Source organism: Podarcis vaucheri (assembly GCF_965113315.1).
Source record: "Podarcis vaucheri genome assembly, chromosome: 4".
Lineage (NCBI taxonomy): Eukaryota > Metazoa > Chordata > Lepidosauria > Squamata > Lacertidae > Podarcis > Podarcis vaucheri.
In genome coordinates this window covers 51,888,354-51,908,702 of record NC_138762.1, presented here as the reverse complement: position 1 = coordinate 51,908,702, position 20,349 = coordinate 51,888,354, and the positions used below count along the sequence as shown (strand labels likewise).

Sequence of the window (20,349 nt, the reverse complement as noted above, 5' to 3'; positions counted from 1 at the left end):
GAGATTTTTTTCCGGTAAACAGGTGTGCCGTTGCCCAAAAACGTTTGGGAAACACTGCTTTAGGGAGCCTGTACTGGCAAGTGAAGCCAATGACAAGAACCAGGCAAAGGCACACCCTCAAAGGTTTTAAACGTATAGACATGGAGTGCTGAGGAATGGTTCCCTGATCAGAAACCCTGAGTTGTCTACCCCAAGCCCTGCCCTATTTCTTCCCCCAAACATCAAGCGAAGGGGGGGGGGGTGGCTTAGAGAAACCAAGAGGGTGAGGTTTAAGCGCACAGTCTATTCCAAGCCCCGGCAGCCTTTAAAATTTTACAGGGGGCTCCCGCTTCAAGTGCTACCAATGGAAGGGATGGCAGGGTAAATTAAACCCACACTAGAAGAGTAATAAATAAATAAACAAACGGCAGGCACAATAAACAGCAAGCACAAACACACGCTGCAAGCACACACACACACACACACACACACACAACTTAAAATTAGAGAGGAACAGGAAAGGGAACCCTGAGGATCATCTAGTCCAACCCAAGCAATGCAGAAATATTCAGCTGTCCCAAACAGGGATCGAACTTGCAACCTAGGCATTGTCAGTGCCATGCTCTAACCAACTGAGCTATCCAGGCTCTCAAGGACAATGGAGAGGGAAAACGCGCCAGCACCCTGGCCAACAAATTAAAATGTAAGGCAAACCCACTCAGTCACCCAGACCAGCCATGCAATTGGACAGGTAAGGGCAATAGAGGGGAAAACGTACAAGCACCCTGGCCAAAAATTAAATAAAAACGCACTGCCACCAAGGCAGAGGCAGGGTAAGGAAAGCGAGGATACGAGGAAGAAAGAAAGACGGAGCCACACTCACACTCAGACCTCGCTGGGGGCACGTGCTGGGCAAGGGAACAAGCTGCAGCTTAAGAAAGGTTAATTCGCACTCAGACTGCACAAACAAGAGAGTCTCTATTGCTAATCAATAGATTCAGTGGGTTACCTTAAGTTATAGGGGCATGGTCTTCTCTCTCCACCTCCTAAACACAATTGTAATTTTTTATAAACTTCTATCTGCCTGAAGTTCCCAGTCAGTTGTATTTTTCTTAAATAAATAACCACAAATACTTTCACTTTTTACTTGTAAAGAAGGCACACCATCCTCCAGATCATTTTTCCAGTTATATATTGTTTTTGAGATGGGGTGGCAATGAATCTCAAATGTAGCCATACCACAGATTTGTACAATTATGCTGTATGTTATCCTTTCTATTCTAGCATATTGTGTATAGAGGAAGAGGAGGAATACTTCCAATAAGTGTACATACAATTATGCTGCATGTTTTCCTTTCTGTTCCAGAATATTGTATATGTGGCTGAGCATTTATGTGGCTATCAATACGTTATTCACATTAGCCCTTCTCTTTCCTCAGGGTGATGTCTGTCTAATTATTGCATCTGTAGGTATCTCTATAATACTGAGAAAGTAAAATTAAATTTTGTCCATCAACAGCTACTGCAAATGATAATGATTGCTGAGTGCAGCAGCTGAAACTTTTCAGTTAATGGTACTCTTCAGGAGATCACACTCAAAAATAGTACCAAAAAAGCTTTAAATGGGCTCCCAATATGCTCCCAGTGATAGTGCATATGAGTGGGTGGCGCAACCTTGCTTTCAATCACCACTTCTGCATTATAAGCTGCAGGAGTTTCAGGCCCCCTGCTGTATCTCCAGCTGCTAAGGTGATTCTCATTTCTGCATCTGGACACAGCAAGTGCGCTGCCTCTTGATTTTATTTTTTAAAAATATTGTAAGCTTAATAGACTGGAGGGCAATTCAAAAAAGAGGCTACAGGTCAAATTCTCAGCTGGCGTAAACTGTTGTGGCATTACTGACAGAATTAAGCTCTTTGACTCTAGCTAGTATTTTAATAGGCTTCAAAGGCAGATATCGAGTCACAATATTTGACAAGACTTGAGGATCTTACATCTGGAAGATTGTATTTTGATACCACTGTTCCAGACTCATGGCTATTTACACCCCCCAGTAAAATAATCTCTGACTGTGCTATGTATTGATGAAAGAAACAACTCGTATTTGATAACACACAACTTTTGATCCTTCTTAGTGCAGATTTCATGCCTGCCTCACACACAGAAAGTCTCAGAAGGGGAATGAGTTTTCTACATGGTATTCTACAACGTCTTCAAAATGTATGTGATATTTTGTACTTCAAAATACATGCCTTAAAATTTCCCTTTGTTGTAGATGCCACTGACTGATTTGTGAATTTTTAAAACTTAGAATCCAGCACATCAATTTAGGGGGGAGAGTGTACAGTCATGTAGACTGCGATATTTATTCAGGTGGCCATGTGTGAATATTAGTACAGTTATAGTACAGTCCATATTTTCCTGTCTCCCCCCCCTTTTTTTTGCATTTTTAGTCCATAAGGGATGCATGGGGTGTTAGAGGAGGGGTAGTACCGCTAGTGTTCACACATTATGCCCCTTCTGAGGGAGTTCATCCACCTGCACTCAGCTCTCACCTGTGGCTTCTAGATGTTGTCAGCATGCAGCAACAGTCACACCACAGGAATGGCTTTTACTGGCTACTTAAAACAGGAGAGGGTAGCCAATGGGTCTCAAACCCTTGGTTAGGGACTTCTCCTGCATGTGGAGACAAGCTCTAGAAAATTGAGCAGATGAGACAAATGGTACATATACTCAAAAAATCTTTTGAATTAGAGCTTGAACATCACTAAATAACTTCGGCGAGACTTGGGATGCTGCTGCTGAAAAGCATCTCACCAATTTCAATGGCACTTTGAAAGGATAGGTAAAGGTAAAGGTACCCCTGCCTGTATGGGCCAGTCGTATCCGACTCTAGGGTTGTGTGTCCATCTCACTTAAGTGGCCCGGGGCCAGCGCTGTCCGGAGACACTTCCGAGTCACGTGGCCAGCGTGACGAAGCTGCTCGGGCGAGCCGGCACCAGCGCAGCACACGGAAATGCTGTTTGCCTTCCCACTGGAAAGCGGTACCTATTTATCTACTTGCACTTTAGGGGTGCTTTCGAACTGCTAGGTGGGCAGAAGCTGGGACCGAAAGACGGGAGCTCACTCCGCCGCGGGGATTCGAACCACCGACCATGCAATCGGCAAGCCCTAGGCGCTGAGGTTTTACCCACAGCGCCACCCACGTCCCTCTTTGAAAGGATACAACAGCCAAAATGGAGGTTTCTGCACATGTTGTAGAGGGAAGTGAGGGGCAGATGGGGCTTATCAACCTGAGGAAGTAGCCCATCTAGGAGAAGGAAAACTCTGTTCCTAGACCTCAGCTGCATTGTGGAATATCTTTGGGAGAAGAAAAGACTAAGGAGTAAGCCCTACACAAATCCAGAGTGGAATCCCTAAGACAGTTGGATGGTGTTCTATATGCCTCCTTCCGGCAACTCCTGCAGCCAAGCTGGTGCCAAACGTATTGCTCTGCTTTCCTTTGGACCACATCAGCAAGGCCAAGAGGGGGGTCTGGGCAGTCCAAGCCCTCTGTGCACACTGCCCAGGCTTGCAGTCAGTTACATACTGCTAACACAATGGTTTGACTTTACCCCTGGAGGCACACTCCTTTTTTCTCTTGAGACACACAGATACCAACAAGTCCATAAGCATAATTCCATTTTTTACCTGAGGGACTTGAACACATTCTAGGCCATCTCTGGTGTGGGGGATGGGAACAGCCATGGAGGAAGCTGTCTGGGGAAACCAACTGACCTCAGGAGTCTATACAACCGTGAGGTAACCAGCCCTGGTAAGCAGACTTTTCAAAAGTTCCTATGATGAAGCCTTTCTGTAGGTTAAACTGAGCTTAATTGTCTGACTCTCTGAGAAAATATGGGCTATTGATCCCTGATCATTGATCAACTATCAGCCAGGCATTATTTTATTTTTTAAAGTTATATGCATAATTGCCTGCCAATTTCAAAGTCATGTACATCTTGTTCCAGATCTTTATCGTTTTGACATGGATGAGGCTCAACTGGCACTCTTCAGCTCATACCGCTGTGTTAAAGGTGAGAGGGAAACATTTGCCCCATAGTTTAATCACCCATAAATAATGCTGATTAGGCCATCACAGTTGTTTGGCTGGTTGAGCACAGTAGCACACTGTGCAGCACCAAATTTAATGCTATCATGCCTCATTTGTGCCTGCAATAGGAACACAGAGCCAAATGACTCTTTCAGATTTTAAAATGCACAGGCTGTCTAAAATGTGTAGGCTGTCTATGCAACAGTCGTACAGCTTGTGGGGGGGGGGTTGCTCCTGTGGCTTTTCAACTGGGGCATCAGAAGAAATGTTTGTTTCTAGCCTAATTATAGTGACAGAAAAAGAGCTGTACACTACTTGGGCTGAAAGTGGAGCAAATTCCCCTTCATTCTTCTATAAAAGAAAAAAAAACATGAACAATTACTGGAGGTGGGCAGTGTACAGTTAGAAGTATCATGTAGGTTTTTGTGCACTTATAATGATTTGTGCTCATGATGTTATTGGGGTAGTTATTCACCTTACTTTCAGTACTGTTTGCACCTGCAGATCTTTTAGGACAGCCATACTGTTAGAAAATGCCCCAGGGTCTCGGCAGCCCCCCATTCCTCTGGGCGTCCTCTGGTGAGCATGGTTCTGGGAAAGGTTCTCCCTTCTTTTCCAGACACCCCAGTGACACAAATCAATAATGATTTATGCACACTATTCTCCTGGCATCGTACAGCAATATGCAGGAGACTCTGTAGTTCTATTCTATGTTTTATCTACAGACTTTACACAGAGAAAGCATAATGGTGACTGTTCTCTTTCAGCCCCGAGACAACCAACAGAAGTGAAAGTACATTCTAAAAGTACACGTACAGTGGAGGATATGAGATGGTCTTTCTGTTCTCACACTCTCTCAGATGGTCATGTGAATTATACCAATCACAAAATGCAGCCTTGGTGGACTGATTTACCAACATATACTGCTTCAACCCCAATGCATATCCTGTGGCACCCTACTGGAATCCTATAACTTTTCATAGCAAAAATTTTCTTGGTGCATTGGTGGGTCTTTCTTTCATTGTGGTATTCTGCAAGAGTGTCACCAACAGTGAAGTGACATTGGGGAAGCATCACACAACTAATAAGGGAAGGTGTTTTGTTTTTAAAAGTATTCTTTTCCTGGGTGAGTCAGATCCAGATAATGGGTGTGGGTGGATAAGGGGGAAATAAATGGTATTTCTTAAGGTGGAGATGGGTAAGTCATGTTAAGGGGAATTCAGAGATCCAATAAGGCTTTCCAACTCCATCATTGTCTTCCCCCCACCCACCCTTGTTTAATGAGATTCTTATTGGACAAAGTTATTTGAAAGCATCAAATATTCATGTGCACCATATTTAGGACAATTACATTCTAGCAGGCTAAAAACCTTGATAAATCAGCTCTAAGAATGGACATCATTGTTTATTTTATCACATGTTGATTTTTGTGAAATGGAATCCTATTTCCTGGCAGGATCTATTATGTAGTGGACTTTTAAGCATGTTAATATTTATTCTCGCAACAATTCTGTAATATAAGGTGAAGATCCAGCAACTGGTTACTCAATGAGCTTAGTGGTTGAGCAGGTATTTGACCATCTCTCCCAGGTCAGGTTCATAATTTTATCCACAACACCATCCTAGCAATCTAAAGATGAGTTTTTAAGTCCATGTTCTGCTGAGGGCAGGCCACAAAAATTAAGTGTGCAGTGAGATCCCATGGGAAAGAATCATTGCTCTAGAGTCTACCAGATAAAGTGCATCTATTTGTTAGCAAAAAAGAGAGAAAGTAACCGCAGCATAATAATCAGCAGCAAGCAAAAGGCAAAACTCAGAAGCTAAGTGAAGCTATTGCAGTATTGTATATTGTGTTCTAGTTTTATCACTGTTATTATATAATAGAGTCTCTATTATTTTCTGTGTTGTTTTGAATTTAGCAATATTTCATGCTGTTCCCATGAAAGGAAGAAAGTTATATGCCATTAAAAATTTCACCAACAATTGTACGGGAAAATTGACCAATTACTGAGCTAACTCAAAATGCGCTTTTACAATTATTTTTAATGGCTTTTACCCCATCTATTTCTGGAAAGTGTCAATCAGTTTCTGCAGATCTGCCTTGTATCTGTCTCGTGCATATTATTTTACATACCTTAAAACAGACACATACACACAGCACATATTTATTTTACATCTCAGGTTTCTGAGTCCATAATTGTTCTTTTTCTTACTCTAAAGATATAAACTCACCCTATTTGAAGATGAGCCATGACTTACATGAATAAATGAAAATCTCACCATGTTGCTTGACACTTTATAATGCTTAATCTGTTTGACGAAATGTCAGTGACCTTCACACGTGGCCTGTTTTCCTGTACTTCAGCTCTAAAGCAAAATGTCAAATACTAGAGTACTTTCGGAGCTACCTCTGGTGAAGAATTTTAAATAGAATTGATTGATTGAGCTTATGGAGGCCCTAGCATGTTTCCTAATGAAGCATCCCTAAATCAGGAGTTAGAATAATATATTCTAATATAAGCTTACTCTTCAAGTTTGTTTTGAAAGATATTCTGTTAAAGACCAGAGGATGAGAAACTGCTGAGGTTTCACAATGGAAAACAAATGCAGTGTTTATGTGAATGTGCTAGGTGTTATGTAGTTTACAAGTGAGAAAAGGAAGAACTCTAACAACAACCCATCTCTCTTCAAGAAACCCCTCACTTTGGGGTTAAAACAGTATTTTAAAATACTTAGTTGTGGCAGATTAATTAATATTCATTAATGTTTATGACAAGGTCATCAGCATGTCTCTTTCTGACAATGAAGAAGCCAAAGTAGACATGACAAGCCAAATCAGAAATGATGGCATCAAACTGGCATAATTAAACTTGGATCTGATGTGCTCTCATCAAAATCAATGGAGTAGAAGGGTCCTATTTTAGGCAGCAAAAGAGGCCTCGGTCCCCTCCACCAACTGCTTAATAGGGCAGGTTTTCTGCCAGGGCATCTGTCCACAGCTAGGGTACAAGCAAGAGCCTCCATATACCTAACTGCATGTAGAGGAAGATTCATTAAGTGAGCTCATGAAAAATGTCATATGCCAGAGCCCTCCCAAACCTGGAATTAACACTACTTTTTCCATGCAATCTTTTTCTCCAAGCTTGGCTCACTTTCAGTATCGGAGCCCACCTGGAAGCAAAAGTAATATTGGGGGTCAAACTGAGGATAATTAGCCTCCTTAACCCCCCCAGGATTGTGGGGGGGATGGCCCTTGCCTGCTGTGCCCTATATCACCCCCGAATTTGTGGGGGTGGGGGCACTAGGCACAAAGCCCTCCTGTGGGATTTCGGCACTCCTGAACGCCGTCCCTGATTCGCGCCACTAGATGACAATTTGGATGAAAGGAATGCACATGTTTCAAGAAAGAATGGGGAGTAAAGACTGCTAACAGAAGAGATCTCTGACAAAACAAGATAAGAATAAAACATGAGAAGATACGCCAAGACAAGGTATGGCAAATGACTGATGGGGGAGGGGAAAAAGCTTCCTTCTTTCCCTATGTGATTAAACAAGAATCCCTTCCCCTTATGAGTCAGAAATGTCGTTTTAAGGACTTAAGCTGTGGATTTAAGGCTGTGTGGAGATAAACTTTCGAACCAAAGTACGTTTTAAGAAGAGCGTGGAATGTGTAAGAGCTTGGGAATGACGCAGTTAAAAATGCCACCGCCATATTGTGAAGTTCTGTCGGAGGTCTTGAGTCTGGGAGGAGAAAGAGAGAAATAGAGCTGTTTATATATTGTGGGTTAAATTCCTCAGTGGGACTTAAGAGCGACAGCTTTACGAGACTATGATGGAAAGAGTGATGTTATCTATGAAGGAGACAATATATGGAAACCATCTCGATTTGAGGATTGGAAGAATGGAATATTCACACAGAACTATTATTACTATTGGTGTTTATCGGCTTAAGGAGACTATCAGAAGAGATCATAAAGAAAAAAGAGAAAATATATGAACAAGATGTGATGTGGAAACAGCAAGATAAGATGGGATAGAACTATGAACTTTGTTTGGACTGATTTGGACTGATTGGGACATTAACGCAGCAGCAAGCAGATGATCAGAATCCCCCTTCGGATCTTGAAATATGGGTCCCCCAAACAAAATTTAAAATTCGGCTTTGTAATTCGGAATTTATGTGATATGATTTAATTTGATGTGATTGGCCAGTTAATAACTGAGGAAAGGTAGGTTGCAAGTTGGAGGAAGGATTCTGAACTCCCTACTAAGACAACCCTCTTGCTCTTAAAGAAGGACTCACCCCTGCTTTCTCTATCAGTTCAGCAGCTCCAACTTCCAGTGCACAGGTCTGCCAGCATCGTGCCTAAATTAGGCAGATCTTAGTTCCAGTAGGGGCATTGTGAAGAAGATGACCATGTTCCAACAATACAGCTCCAGAGCACCTTGGAGAGCTATACATGCAAAGCCCTGTAGGAATCAGCTGTATCAACTGGCTATTTTCTAGGGACAAAGATAGTCAGTCCAGTGCCCCTTCTGCTCTCCTTCCCAAATAGCTACTTTGCTCTCTTAGCCAATTTTCTGTTTGCTTGTGCAGCCACAGCTCAGTGGGAAGAAATGTACATGCAGCATCTGGATTCTGCAGCAGATCATTAAGCAACCAGTCTGTGAGCACCTAGAAAGGAATGCTGTGATCACCAATAGTCAGCATGGATTTCTGAAAAATAAGTCATGTCAGACTAACCTGATCTCGTTTTTTGACAGAATTACAAGCCTGGTAGATGAAGGGAATGCAGTGGATGTAGCCTACCTTGCATTTCAGCAAGGCATTTGACAAGGTGCCCCATGATATTCTTGTAAAGAAGCTGGTAAAATGCGGTCTTGACTATGCTACCACTCAGTGGATTTGTAACCGGCTGACTGACCGAACCCAAAGGCTGCTCATCAAGGGTTCCTCTTCATCCTGGAGAAGAGTGACTAGTGGGGTGCCACAGGGTTCTGTCTTGGGCCCGGTCTTATTCAACATCTTTATCAACAACTTGGATGATGGACTCAAGGGCATCCTGATCAAATTTGCAGATGACACCAAACGGGAGGGGTGGCTAACACCCCAGAGGACAGGATCACACTTCAAAATGACCTTGACAGATTAGAGAACTGGGCCAAAACAAACAAGATGAACTTTAACAGGGAGAAATGTAAAGTATTGCACTTGGGCAAAAAAAAATGAGAGGCACAAATACAAGATGGGTGACACCTGGCTTGAGAGCAGTACATGTGAAAAGGATCTAGGAGTCTTGGTTGACCACAAACTTGACATGAGCCAACAGTGTGACGTGGCAGCTAAAAAAGCCAATGCAATTCTGGGCCTCATCAATAGGAGTATAGCATCTAGATCAAGGGAAGTAATAGTGCCACTGTATTCTGCTCTGGTCAGACCTCACCTGGAGTACTGTGTCCAGTTCTGGGCACCACAGTTCAAGAAGGACACTGACAAACTGGAACGTGTCCAGAGGAGGGCAACCAAAATGGTCAAAGGCCTGGAAACTATACCTTATGAGGAACGGCTAAGGGAGCTGGGCATGTTTAGCCTGGAGAAGAGGAGGTTAAGGGGTGATATGATAGCCATGTTCAAATATATAAAAGGATGTTATATAGAGGAGGGAGAAAGGTTGTTTTCTGCTGCTCCAGAGAAGCGGACACGGAGCAATGGATCCAAACTAGAAGAAAGAAGATTCCACCTAAACATTAGGAAGAACTTCCTGACAGTAAGAGCTGTTCGACAGTGGAATTTGCTGCCAAGGAGTATGGTGGAGTCTCCTTCTTTGGAGGTCTTTAAGCAGAGGCTTGACAACCATATGTCAGGAGTGCTCTGATGGTGTTTCCTGCTTGGCAGGGGGTTGGACTCGATGGCCCTTGTGGTCTATTCCAACTCTATGATTCTATGATTCTATGATTCTATCTATTGGCATGTTGGGTTTCATCACCCAGCCAGGGGGTCTGCAGTCTGCTCACATATATCTATAGCTAGTCCTAAGCTGGATCAACTAGTATAAGCAATACTGCTTTCATACATTTAGCCTTACCTGTTCTATTATAAACACTGGCTGCAAAAATCAAAATATGTTGTCCCCCCCCCTTTAGAAAGCTTTTGTACCTTGAAGAGCATGAAATAGCAGACTTAAAAGAGTATTAGTATGGGGAGGGGGGAATCTTTGTATCAGGATGTACCATACAATATTTTTATAACATATAATTTTGCCCTGTCTTATTAATTATATTCAGATGTCTTCAGAGGACAAAGCAATTATAATAATAGATGGTGTAATTACATGTTCAGTGACTATATAATAAGACTGCAGCTCAGACAAATTTGAGCAATATACCCATTTCTACTCAGGATGGCGATACAATTCAGCTGCCTTTCCAGTAGTAAATCTGTCTCATAATTTTGGGATTCTGAATATATTACACTATACAATGTGCCCCCCAAAAACATTTTATGAAGTGGAGTGAGTTTTAGTGTGAAAGAGTCTGCCCTTTGGCACTTTATTTTCAATCTGGTTTGACTTATTACCCTTGAAGATCTCGTCACTTAAAAATTTATAATTTTATTCATTTATTTTATTTGACTTTTATGTGAAAGTTATAAAGAGCACGGACACATGATAGTATTGGGGCTTTACACAATCCAAGCACTTGTTAAAAGGGTTCAGCAAATTGCTGATTGGACATGGACACTTTTCTGATTCAGTGGATGAGAAAACTTTTAGAATAGCAGCAGATATCAATCATATTTCAAAGAAAAGGGATAGAGGGGTTGGCATTTTGTAAAAAAAAGGGGGGGGAGGCTGTTCAAGCAATTCATAAGAGGATCAGGCCAATGACCCATCTAGTCCAGCATCCTGTTCTCACAGTGGCTAACCAGATGTCTGTGAGAAACCCTCAAGGAGGACCAAAGCACAAGAGCGCTCTCCTACTCTGTGTTTTCCAGCAACTGGTATTCAGAAGCATTACTCTCTCTGAGCATGCACTGGTAACCATTGGTAGCCTTCTCTTCCCTGAATTTGTCTAATCCTCTTTTAAAGCCATCCAAGATGGTGGCCATCTCTGCCTCCTGTGGAAGTTTAACAATGCACTCTGTGAAAAACTCCCTTTATCTGCCCTTAACTTTCAACATTCATCTTCTTGAATGCCCACAATTCATAGTGTTATGAGAAAGTGGGGAGAACTTCTTTCCTCTATCCAATTTCTCCATGTCATGCAATATTGTGTAAACTTTGGTCACATCGCCTCTTACCTTTTCTCTGAATTCACTGCAGCTGCTCACAGAGATTCAGGGAAATGGTGCATGTAGAAAGAGAGTGGCCTAGTGCCTGTTTTTCTCAAGTGTTTGTGAGCAGAGCCTATGGGGTGCACTCAGTAGCATCCCTGATGTTGAGCAAAGACTCTTTGACCTAAAGGGGCTTCCTAAAATGGACGGGGTGGGGAGCAATTTTTCATTATTCCCCATTCCCCCTACAGCACCTCATGCCACCTTCCATGCTGTTCCAGATGGTTCCCAAATCCTCCAAAGCTGATTTTGGAAGCATGTGGAGAGTAACTTTTGGAGGGGGATGGAATAGGCAAAAATAGCCTTACTTGCATGTCAAGGCCCCAAGCCCTCCCCCATTTGTTGAATAACAAAACACATGGCAATTGTTTAATGCAAAGCCTTTTTTGACACAGCTAGGGATTCTACTGTTTGCAAGATGCTAACCGCAAGTTCAAAACTTACGTGTATATACAGCTTCCATGCCTGTAGGTTTTGTTCCAAATGGGATTTAAAATCTAGCAGAGGTTGAGAGTGGGGACAGCATATATACAATCCTTCTTCCATCCTCTTCATGTCTTCAGTTCAGCATCCCCACATTATAACTGTGTGAATGTGCGTTGAATCAAATTAGATTTACAAGTGGTCATCTGATTGCTTCATCAATTGCCTTACTACACACTGAAATGTGATCTGAGTGAAGCAGTCAAATGACTATGTTGCCAGAGCCTAACTGCAATAGCCATTTATTTTATCCCTTAGATCAGCACACAAGAAAGGAGAATATCAATATTAAGGAAGCTGAACTTGATAGAAAGATGTTGATTCCTTAGACACTAGACCTTTGGTATAAAGGTAAGAAGGATAATCAGTTTAAAGAGGGCATTTCCAAGGAAATAATTTGAGGATTGCACCATAGGTCATGTTGTTGCAGCAAAGGGAAGCTAAGTTTTTAACAAATATTTTTGTGAATTATGGAGAAACAGGTGAAGTCTGAGTATTCTTGTGCCCTTGTATTCCACAGCTGTAAATACCTACATATTAATGACCACCTCTTATGTTTCCTTTCTGTGTTTTTGCAACAAATGCTTTAAGAGGTGTCCCATCAGGCAATCTCCACATGGTTTTCAGATACATCTACAATTCTGCGGCATAACAATTGGAAGAAGGACTACATGCTGTAGGATATGCCAATAAGGTCAGTTCAGACACTCTTTTTAAAAATTGCCTAGTAAAGCAGGACTTGTGTTTAGATAGGTAGAAATAACTCTGTGGAAAAAGATGGATTGCCCATTTTGTCAATGTTAGAAGGAAGAAACTGTGGATCATTCTACAGCAGAGGGGACTGAATGTGAAGAAGCTGAGCACCTTCCTTGGCTACAGAAGTCAGCACCTTTCTGCCCTCTCACTTTCAAACTAAAATAAAAATGTGGTGAGCTCAGATTAGATATCGATTACTGAAATAGCACCAGTTAAGATGCTTTATTTTCTGCTAGTCCAGCAAATTTATGATTCTTATTTCACTGAAATGATATTGGTTGAGTTAGACTGACTAGTCTTCAAACTCCTTGCCAAACTGCGATCGTCCATTACTTGTTCATAGCAGAGGTCGTAGTAAGTAGTGAAGAGTATTAATTTAATTCTATTTCTTTATCTTTTCTCAGGCCTGAAAAATTAACTGGCACTTAAAATCCTGAGGTAAGTCATTGACCACAGGCATTCCAATTACCTGAGGAATACGCCAGGAATATGAGGAATATTAAGAACAACAGAAAATAAGAAGAGCCCTTCTGGATCAGACCAAAGGCCTATTTAGTCTAGCATTCTGTTATCATTGGTTAACTGGATGCCTGTGGAAAGTTGAAAGAAAGAATCAGGAAAGGTAAAACCAGCAGTGGTCATTGGGGTGCTGAAAGCAGGGCAGTATTGCATACTTGACTTCCCAGTGTTGTAGGGTTTTCTTGGGGCAGGGTCTATTATAATGGAATCCCCAGAACTGCCCAGACAGACAGAATGAGAACTCAAAAGGTATTCAGTTTTTTGGGAATGAGGTCAACAGTGATTTTCAGGTATTTTGTTAAGTGTGGGGGATGGGTTTCACAGCTTAACACTCCAGAAGGCACACCCAAATATGGTGTTTCAAATATGCTGTCTGAGCCTCAGTGTGCATCTCTTCCAGGCCATGTCTGCACCATACATTTAAAGCACTTTTAAAATACTTTAACAGTTATACCTCCCCGCTCCCCAAGAATCCTAAGAACCTGTTAAGGGTGCTGAGAGTTAGGACACCTAACATAGGGAATTGTTCATTAGAACCATACTGCGAATCATTGTGGTTTCACTAACTATTAATTTTTGCATTATATTTTCACTTTCACATGACATAAAAACTTCTTCCAGAAATATAGCAGAATGCAGCTCAAATTTAGTGCTCATTTTCATGTACTTTACTTCCAGGGGAAAAAAAATCCATTTGCAAATAACATGGAAATAAGTGCTAAAGTTGCACCAATTTTTTTGCTATAGTTTGCTTTTACATTTTGTGAAAATTAAAATGCGTATAATAATAAGAATTCAAATAAACAGGCAGCCCTGTTTAGGGAAGTTTTTAATGTCTGATGTTTTAATATATTTTTAATCTTTTGTTGTAAGCCACCCAGAGAGGGCGGGGTACAAATAAATTATTATTATTATTATTATTATTATTATTATTATTATTATTATTTACTGTTAGGAGAGAAAATGGAATAAACTGCTGTGTGAATGCAACCTATAACCAGAAAATAATAATTAAAAAATGTTAATGGCAAAATCACGGCAGTACTTCCCACCAGCCCCATACCACCTGAGGCAGCAGTGGAGGAGACATTTTTAGCCACAAGTTATTGGTGACCACATTCAGTCTTCCACTGGCTCTATGTCTTTCCACCTTCTTTTAAAAGAATATAAGAATGTTCTTGAAGAAAAATGGGCTTCTCATTCAAAGGAAGAGAGGAGCAGCAAGGAGTAAAAGCTACAGAAAGGGGAACAGATTGTCAAGAAAGGATTCCTACCACACAGTTCTAACTCACTTGGTACATCAGAAGAAGCTCAGTGCATCACCTTCCTCCTGAAAAACCCATAAATTAGTTTTACCTGTTCGCTTTGTAAGATACTGAGCTGTACAACACATGAGGTTATACTTTTCCTTCAGGACTGTGTTCCTGTGAACCATGAAAAATTGATGTTGTGAAGCAGTTAGTCACAGATGTGCAAGTACTTCTCATGTTGCTGTTTTTGTTGTGTGGTAGCTTGTGGGAGTCATCTTCTTCTTTGGTGATCACTCGTAGCCGAGTAATATTGCCTTCCATGAACATGGTCTTAACAGTGAGTCTATAAGTGACTGTGGAGGCCAGTTCTGGATCCACACATCCTTCCACAGTGGGGACATAGGTTTCCCGGTGAGAGTTGATCATGGTAAGGGCTTGCCAAGCGTGCCATCCTCTTAGCACATTTCTTCCTTTCATCCTGAGTTCAAGCATCTTCAAAGTCCATGACACCTGTGGTAAAGGCTGCTCTCCAGTTAGAGACTGCTCACAAGCCAGTATTTCCCAATTGTCAAAAGATTCCCTATTTTTTCTTTCATTCATTATTTGTAACCCCTCCTATATGTACACTGTTAATATTTATTATGCTTTATGCATCATGATACTATGCACTGAATATGTATTAGAAATACTGTTTAGAATATGTATTGATAGCCCATAATGATCCAGTTGTTTCAGGTGTTTCATAGTTTGGCTTCTAACATATTGTAACACCAAACGATAAACTTCTATAGATTTAATCAGTAAATTTAAACTGTGGTGAAATGTCACGGGTCCCTGCATACTAGGACAGAATTCACAGCATCATAAAGTTGGAAGGGACCCTGATGATCATCTAGTCCAACCCCCTGCAATCCAGGAATATGCAGCTGTCTCATATGGAGATCGAAACTGCAACCTTGGTGTTATCAGCACCATAGTCCAACCAACTGAGCTATTTATGCCTGCTGTGAAAATGGCAGCGAGAAGCTTACATGCATTCAGCTGCTATTTCTATGCTATTTCTACTAGCCCCTTGATATATCCACATGAGGAACAAGCTATGGAGCCACACTTCTGCTCTACTGTCACATGTCTAGACTAGTCTTGCCCTTAGTTGTCTACATGCTGAGCATAGCCATCTGGCATAGAACCCCAGTGTATGAGCAGGTGTTCACACCTATGTGTTCCTCTTCCTATGTCCATGCTCAAATGAGTGGGTGTGGAGGGCAGAGCTGGCCTGGTCTTACAATACCAGGTGCACAACCTAATTCCTTGTTCTATGGGTGTGCCTCTGTCACAGATTTAACATCACTACTGTGGAGCAGAGTAGTCATTCCCCTCCCCCTTTAGCAAGTAGTGTTCTTTGAAGAAAGGCTGAATCGGGGCATTTATTCCCCACAGTTGCCAGAGAAAACATCTTCCTCTTAAAGGCAAACCATGAAGGAACAGCTAAATTTGCTCTCACTCACAAGGACCTTAGTGTCACACTAATATGGATTTTGAAAGGCAGTTTAATTTTTTTTCATAACTTCAGTGTTTTTGCACCATCCTTTTTAAATATGTCAAGTTTGAAACAGCAATAACAAAAACCTAAGGAATCTGGTTTTGGGGGAAAGCTGGTTTGGGGATTATTTGTATGGAATATATTTTTCACATTTCTCATTTGATTTTATGGTGCACTGCTGCTGATCCAGTTTCTAAGCAATACTATAACCTCATTGTTTACATATTGACTAAAGGGTGGACATCTCAAACTTCCTCTTTAGTGGAGACGGGAACCATATTCTCCTTGTATATATCACACACATACACCATTAACTAAAATTAAACTGTGAAATAGATCAACAGCCAGAGGTCTTGGCGCTCTGCTGGTGGCACCAGAATGTCTAGCAGTATTCAAGAGATGGCATAAAATCCATTTATGAATGGCAGTGGCTATGCACATAATTTCCCACCTCCTGCTGGACAGTGATGAAGGAGGATGGGGCTTTCCTGCCAAGTTTTCTATTCATGTTCACTTTCAAGTATGCAGTTCTGCCAATTTATTTAATTAAGAATTTTAGCCTCTGCATTTGTTGGCCATAATGAGAACAGAAAGCTGGACTAGATGGGTCTTTGGTGTGATCCATTAGGGCTCTTCTTGTGTTTACTGCGAAGCTTTCCTAACCCATTACACCAAAATAATAAATGCCAGGATTAGGCACAGTGCATTTTTGTTTTTAATAAGACTACATTGTTAGTGTTGAATAAATAAATGTGTGTTTTCGCATTCCTTTTATTCCTAATTAATTACAAACTGGTGGTACCACCTCATGCCATACATCTCTTGACAGGTATAGCTGTGTAATCTAGTGTCCATCAAATGTGAATTGAAAGGCTATGTTGCCTAGGTAATTAAAATGTAAGTGTTTTAATTGACTGACATTTTGCAGAAATGGTAATAGATAGTGCACTGAGCCATCCTGAACGCCCACAAAAGGCTGGCTGCGTAAGAGGGTGGAAGTGCTATTGGTGGTGCCACTCCATCAGCAAAGATGGTGGAGCAACATGTTCATCCCTGACCCCCCTCATGCCTGTGAAAAGCTCCACAGATGTAGAGCTGCCATCAGTGGTGTTTCCACCAGAGGTAGGGACCAGGAGGAATTCCAGGGGCATCAAGGCCTTGCTGGAGGTGGCCTTGGATCTACTACCTCCAAATACAATAAACAATGAAGAAGATGCTATATTTAAAAAGATATGCCCTCCCTGATCACTATTACATCAGGAACATAGGAAACATCCTTAGACTACATCAGACTATTTGTCCACCTAAGAACATAAGAAGAGCCTGCTGGATAAGACCAATGGCCCATCTAGTCCACCATCCTGTGGGATGCCTATGGGAAATCCACAAGCAGGACCTGAGCACAATAGTATTTTCTCCTCCAGTGGTTGCCAGCAACTGGTATCAGAAAGAAGTGCTGCTTCCAATTGTGTAAGCAGAGCCTAGCCTCTCTGGGCTCTTTCACTTCACCTGTTATCTTACTTTGTTTTGTTTTTACTGGATATACCAGAAATAGTACCTACGACTCTCTGCATGCAACACCTGTGCTTTACCGCTGAGCTATGGTCCCTTCCTAAATATCACATTATTATCCATTCAAAGTCTTGTTCCACCTTTAAGGTAAATATTTCATACTTGAATCTAAGTAGTATACTATGTGAACAAAAATTGTATACTGTATGCATCATCAGTATATTGTATACACAACTGGCTGCTTATGCATACAATTAGACATGTGCAGCCCCTCCCATAAATACAACTTTGCACTTGCAGCACAGCTGACAACATGTAGGGGTTGGCAGCAGGAAACTCCGCCAGTGAACAAGGGAGACACATGGCAAGTAACTAGATCCATTTCCACGCGTGTGACTTCGTTGGACAGAAAATTGTACTTCTTGTGTCATTTTCTATGCCTTTGGGTGGGATTCTTACTAAATGATCTCTTTTGTAACATGCTAAATGCTATGACGAAATGTGTGCCATGTAATCAGGTGTAGAATACATCACTTTAATCTGCAGGTAAATTCCTTTTTTTCTTTTCTTTTGAGTGGAGATATACAATTATAAGCATCATTATTTTAATTTGAAATTACATTGGTATAATAGGACTGTTAGCATGTCACTACAGTGGAATTCATCAAGAATTTTAATGATAAGAATTGGAGATAACTTTAGAGCCTTACCTAATTCTGATTCAGTTCATCAACTTCCAGTATGTTTCCATGTGGCTTTTTCACAGACCAGTAACACTGGGGAGTCTTAACCAGTTATCTCCAAGGTGATTCAACCATCCAGACAGGCAGAAATAACTGAAACATGGGGTCCCTTTTTCATGGAGTAAATCAAACTAACTTTGGAAGGGGCATTGTATTATATTACTGACAGACTAGATGGGCCTTTGTTTGTCCACAGTCAGAATCTTAACAAAATTCTCAACTACAGTAAGAGCCTATTGTACCTGCACCTCATTTTGCTGAAAAAGTGCTCTCTCTATATATTTCAACTCATTAATTACATATCCTAAATACATACTTGATGCAGTGTTGCTTTCTTTCTATGTTATTTGGTAATTTATGTGACATGCACAGACTTAAAAAAAGAAACCAAACAAAATGTTTTTTAAAATATAATGAAGCCATCAAGTTTTACTTTCCTTTATTATTGTTGGCAGAAAGGTTCAGCATTGTTCCATTTCATGTTGGGGAGAAAGACACCTTAATAGGTCTCCCTTCATTCCCTTTGTTTCTCTTTTATGTCAACTAAAAGGTATCTTGCACCGTAGTACCAGATATTTCCTTTGTTCACACTGACAGGGTTTTTTTGTGTTACAGGAAAATGACAGCGATAAACGGCTTTCTGACACTGGCGGCAGAAACAATGCTTTTGGGTAGATATGCTTGTCTTCCACACACAATGTGCTGTTTGAGACCTTTGCGGGGAATTGTTTTGAACCCAAAACAAAGCAAAAGAGGAAAGTGATGGGCTGTGGGAGGAAAACAGGTTAGTCATAATTGGCTTGACATAACCAGGAGCAATTCTGTGCTTTGTATGCATCTGTTTGTTATTTTTAGGACTGAATTATGAGGGTCCTTAAACTTGAGTTTGTTTCAGTTTCCCTTCCTGATGACATCCTGTTTGTGCAAGTCCCCAGGTGTGTTTTCTCCAAATGCCATTGACCTTGGCTTTTTTAAGCTGCTGTAAGTTTGCTATACACATTTGGGAGTGAGGGTGGGAGTGATATCTCCCATTGTACTAGTAAAAGCAGACAAGATGCACTTACCTATTTCAAAAGCAAGACAGACAAGCAAACAAACCCCAATCAAAAACATATATCCTGTCAAAATGTGTATTTATTTATTTATTGAAATTGCATCATGCTCTACCTTCCAAAGGTGTCCAGGGCAGCAAACACATCCACATTTCTTTTTTATTAAAAAAAGCATTCTAAAATAGATATAACATTCTGAAAACAAATACAATTTAAAACATTATATCATCCAGTTATATCGGGGTTCCCAGTAACATGATTCTTCAGCCACCAAATGCCTGCATAAACAGGAATGTTCTCAAAATCCTCCTGACAGTTAATAATGATGTGGGCAAAAACACCTTACTAGGGAGGGCACAAATGGGGAACCACCAGTAAAAAGGCCCTGTCTGGGCTGCTGCTGGGGGTAGATGGGTGTTACTAACAATGTGAACAGTTACAACTTTCAAAGTCTCACAAAACCCAAATGCATTTTGACCGTTGTCTTTCTCTGTGGTCTCTGGTCTATGCAAGTTCCACAGAACAAATTGGTCAAGTGAGTGTGCTCATTAGCATTTGCCCATGTGTGGTAAAATCCAATTTCTATGCATGGTGTTAAGTTGAAAGCCAGAATTTGAAATGCTTTTTCCTGCACCCATATGATTATTTGAATAAAACACCATCTGAGGTCCTTCTTTGTGTGCCTCCGACATGAGAGTTCTGAAGGGTGGCAACATGAACACGGGCCTTTTCTGCAGTTATACACTTCATTATACACCTTTGGGCACCAGGGGAAAATGTTCCTCTTCAACAAGGCCTTTGACTGATTATATCTGATACCCTGTTAAATATGCTGTGAGAGAAGGGGGGCATTATTGGGGAGGGGTTCTTGTTTTTATTATTTATTTTGTGGATTCTTTATATTGAACTTTCACATTTTGAACCGCCACAAGACCTATGGATGAAGGCAGTTTCCAAATTTAAGTAATTAATTAATAATAGAAACTGAATTTAGACCTTTGCTGCTGTATCACATTATCTAAGGACTGACTGAGAAATTTCGGAATAAAATCTCCTGCCCCAGTCCCACTTCAGAAAGAGATGTGC

The 20,349-nt window shown here is 41.1% G+C and overlaps 1 protein-coding gene and 1 long non-coding RNA gene across 2 annotated transcripts in view; both read left to right on the top strand.

Annotated features, from left to right (window-relative positions):
• The window catches only part of LOC309531390, a 28,505-nt gene extending 22,658 nt beyond the window's left edge, over positions 1-5,847 (top strand). Inside the window, exons 3-5 of the long non-coding RNA XR_014219286.1 lie at positions 2,115-2,199; positions 3,675-3,793; positions 4,798-5,847. This is a non-coding gene — a long non-coding RNA (uncharacterized lncRNA). The remainder of the gene's footprint in view (positions 1-2,114; positions 2,200-3,674; positions 3,794-4,797) is intronic.
• LOC309531357 (uncharacterized protein) overlaps positions 1-20,100 on the top strand; it is a gene marked incomplete at its 5' end in the record, with an annotated part of 151,362 nt that extends 131,262 nt beyond the window's left edge. The window contains 3 exons of the mRNA XM_082220833.1: positions 12,480-12,582; positions 13,049-13,082; positions 18,827-20,100. Of these exons, the coding sequence (XP_082076959.1) occupies positions 12,480-12,568 (89 nt within the window). The 3' untranslated portion in view covers positions 12,569-12,582; positions 13,049-13,082; positions 18,827-20,100. The remainder of the gene's footprint in view (positions 1-12,479; positions 12,583-13,048; positions 13,083-18,826) is intronic.
• Between the last annotated feature and the right edge of the window lie 249 nt (positions 20,101-20,349).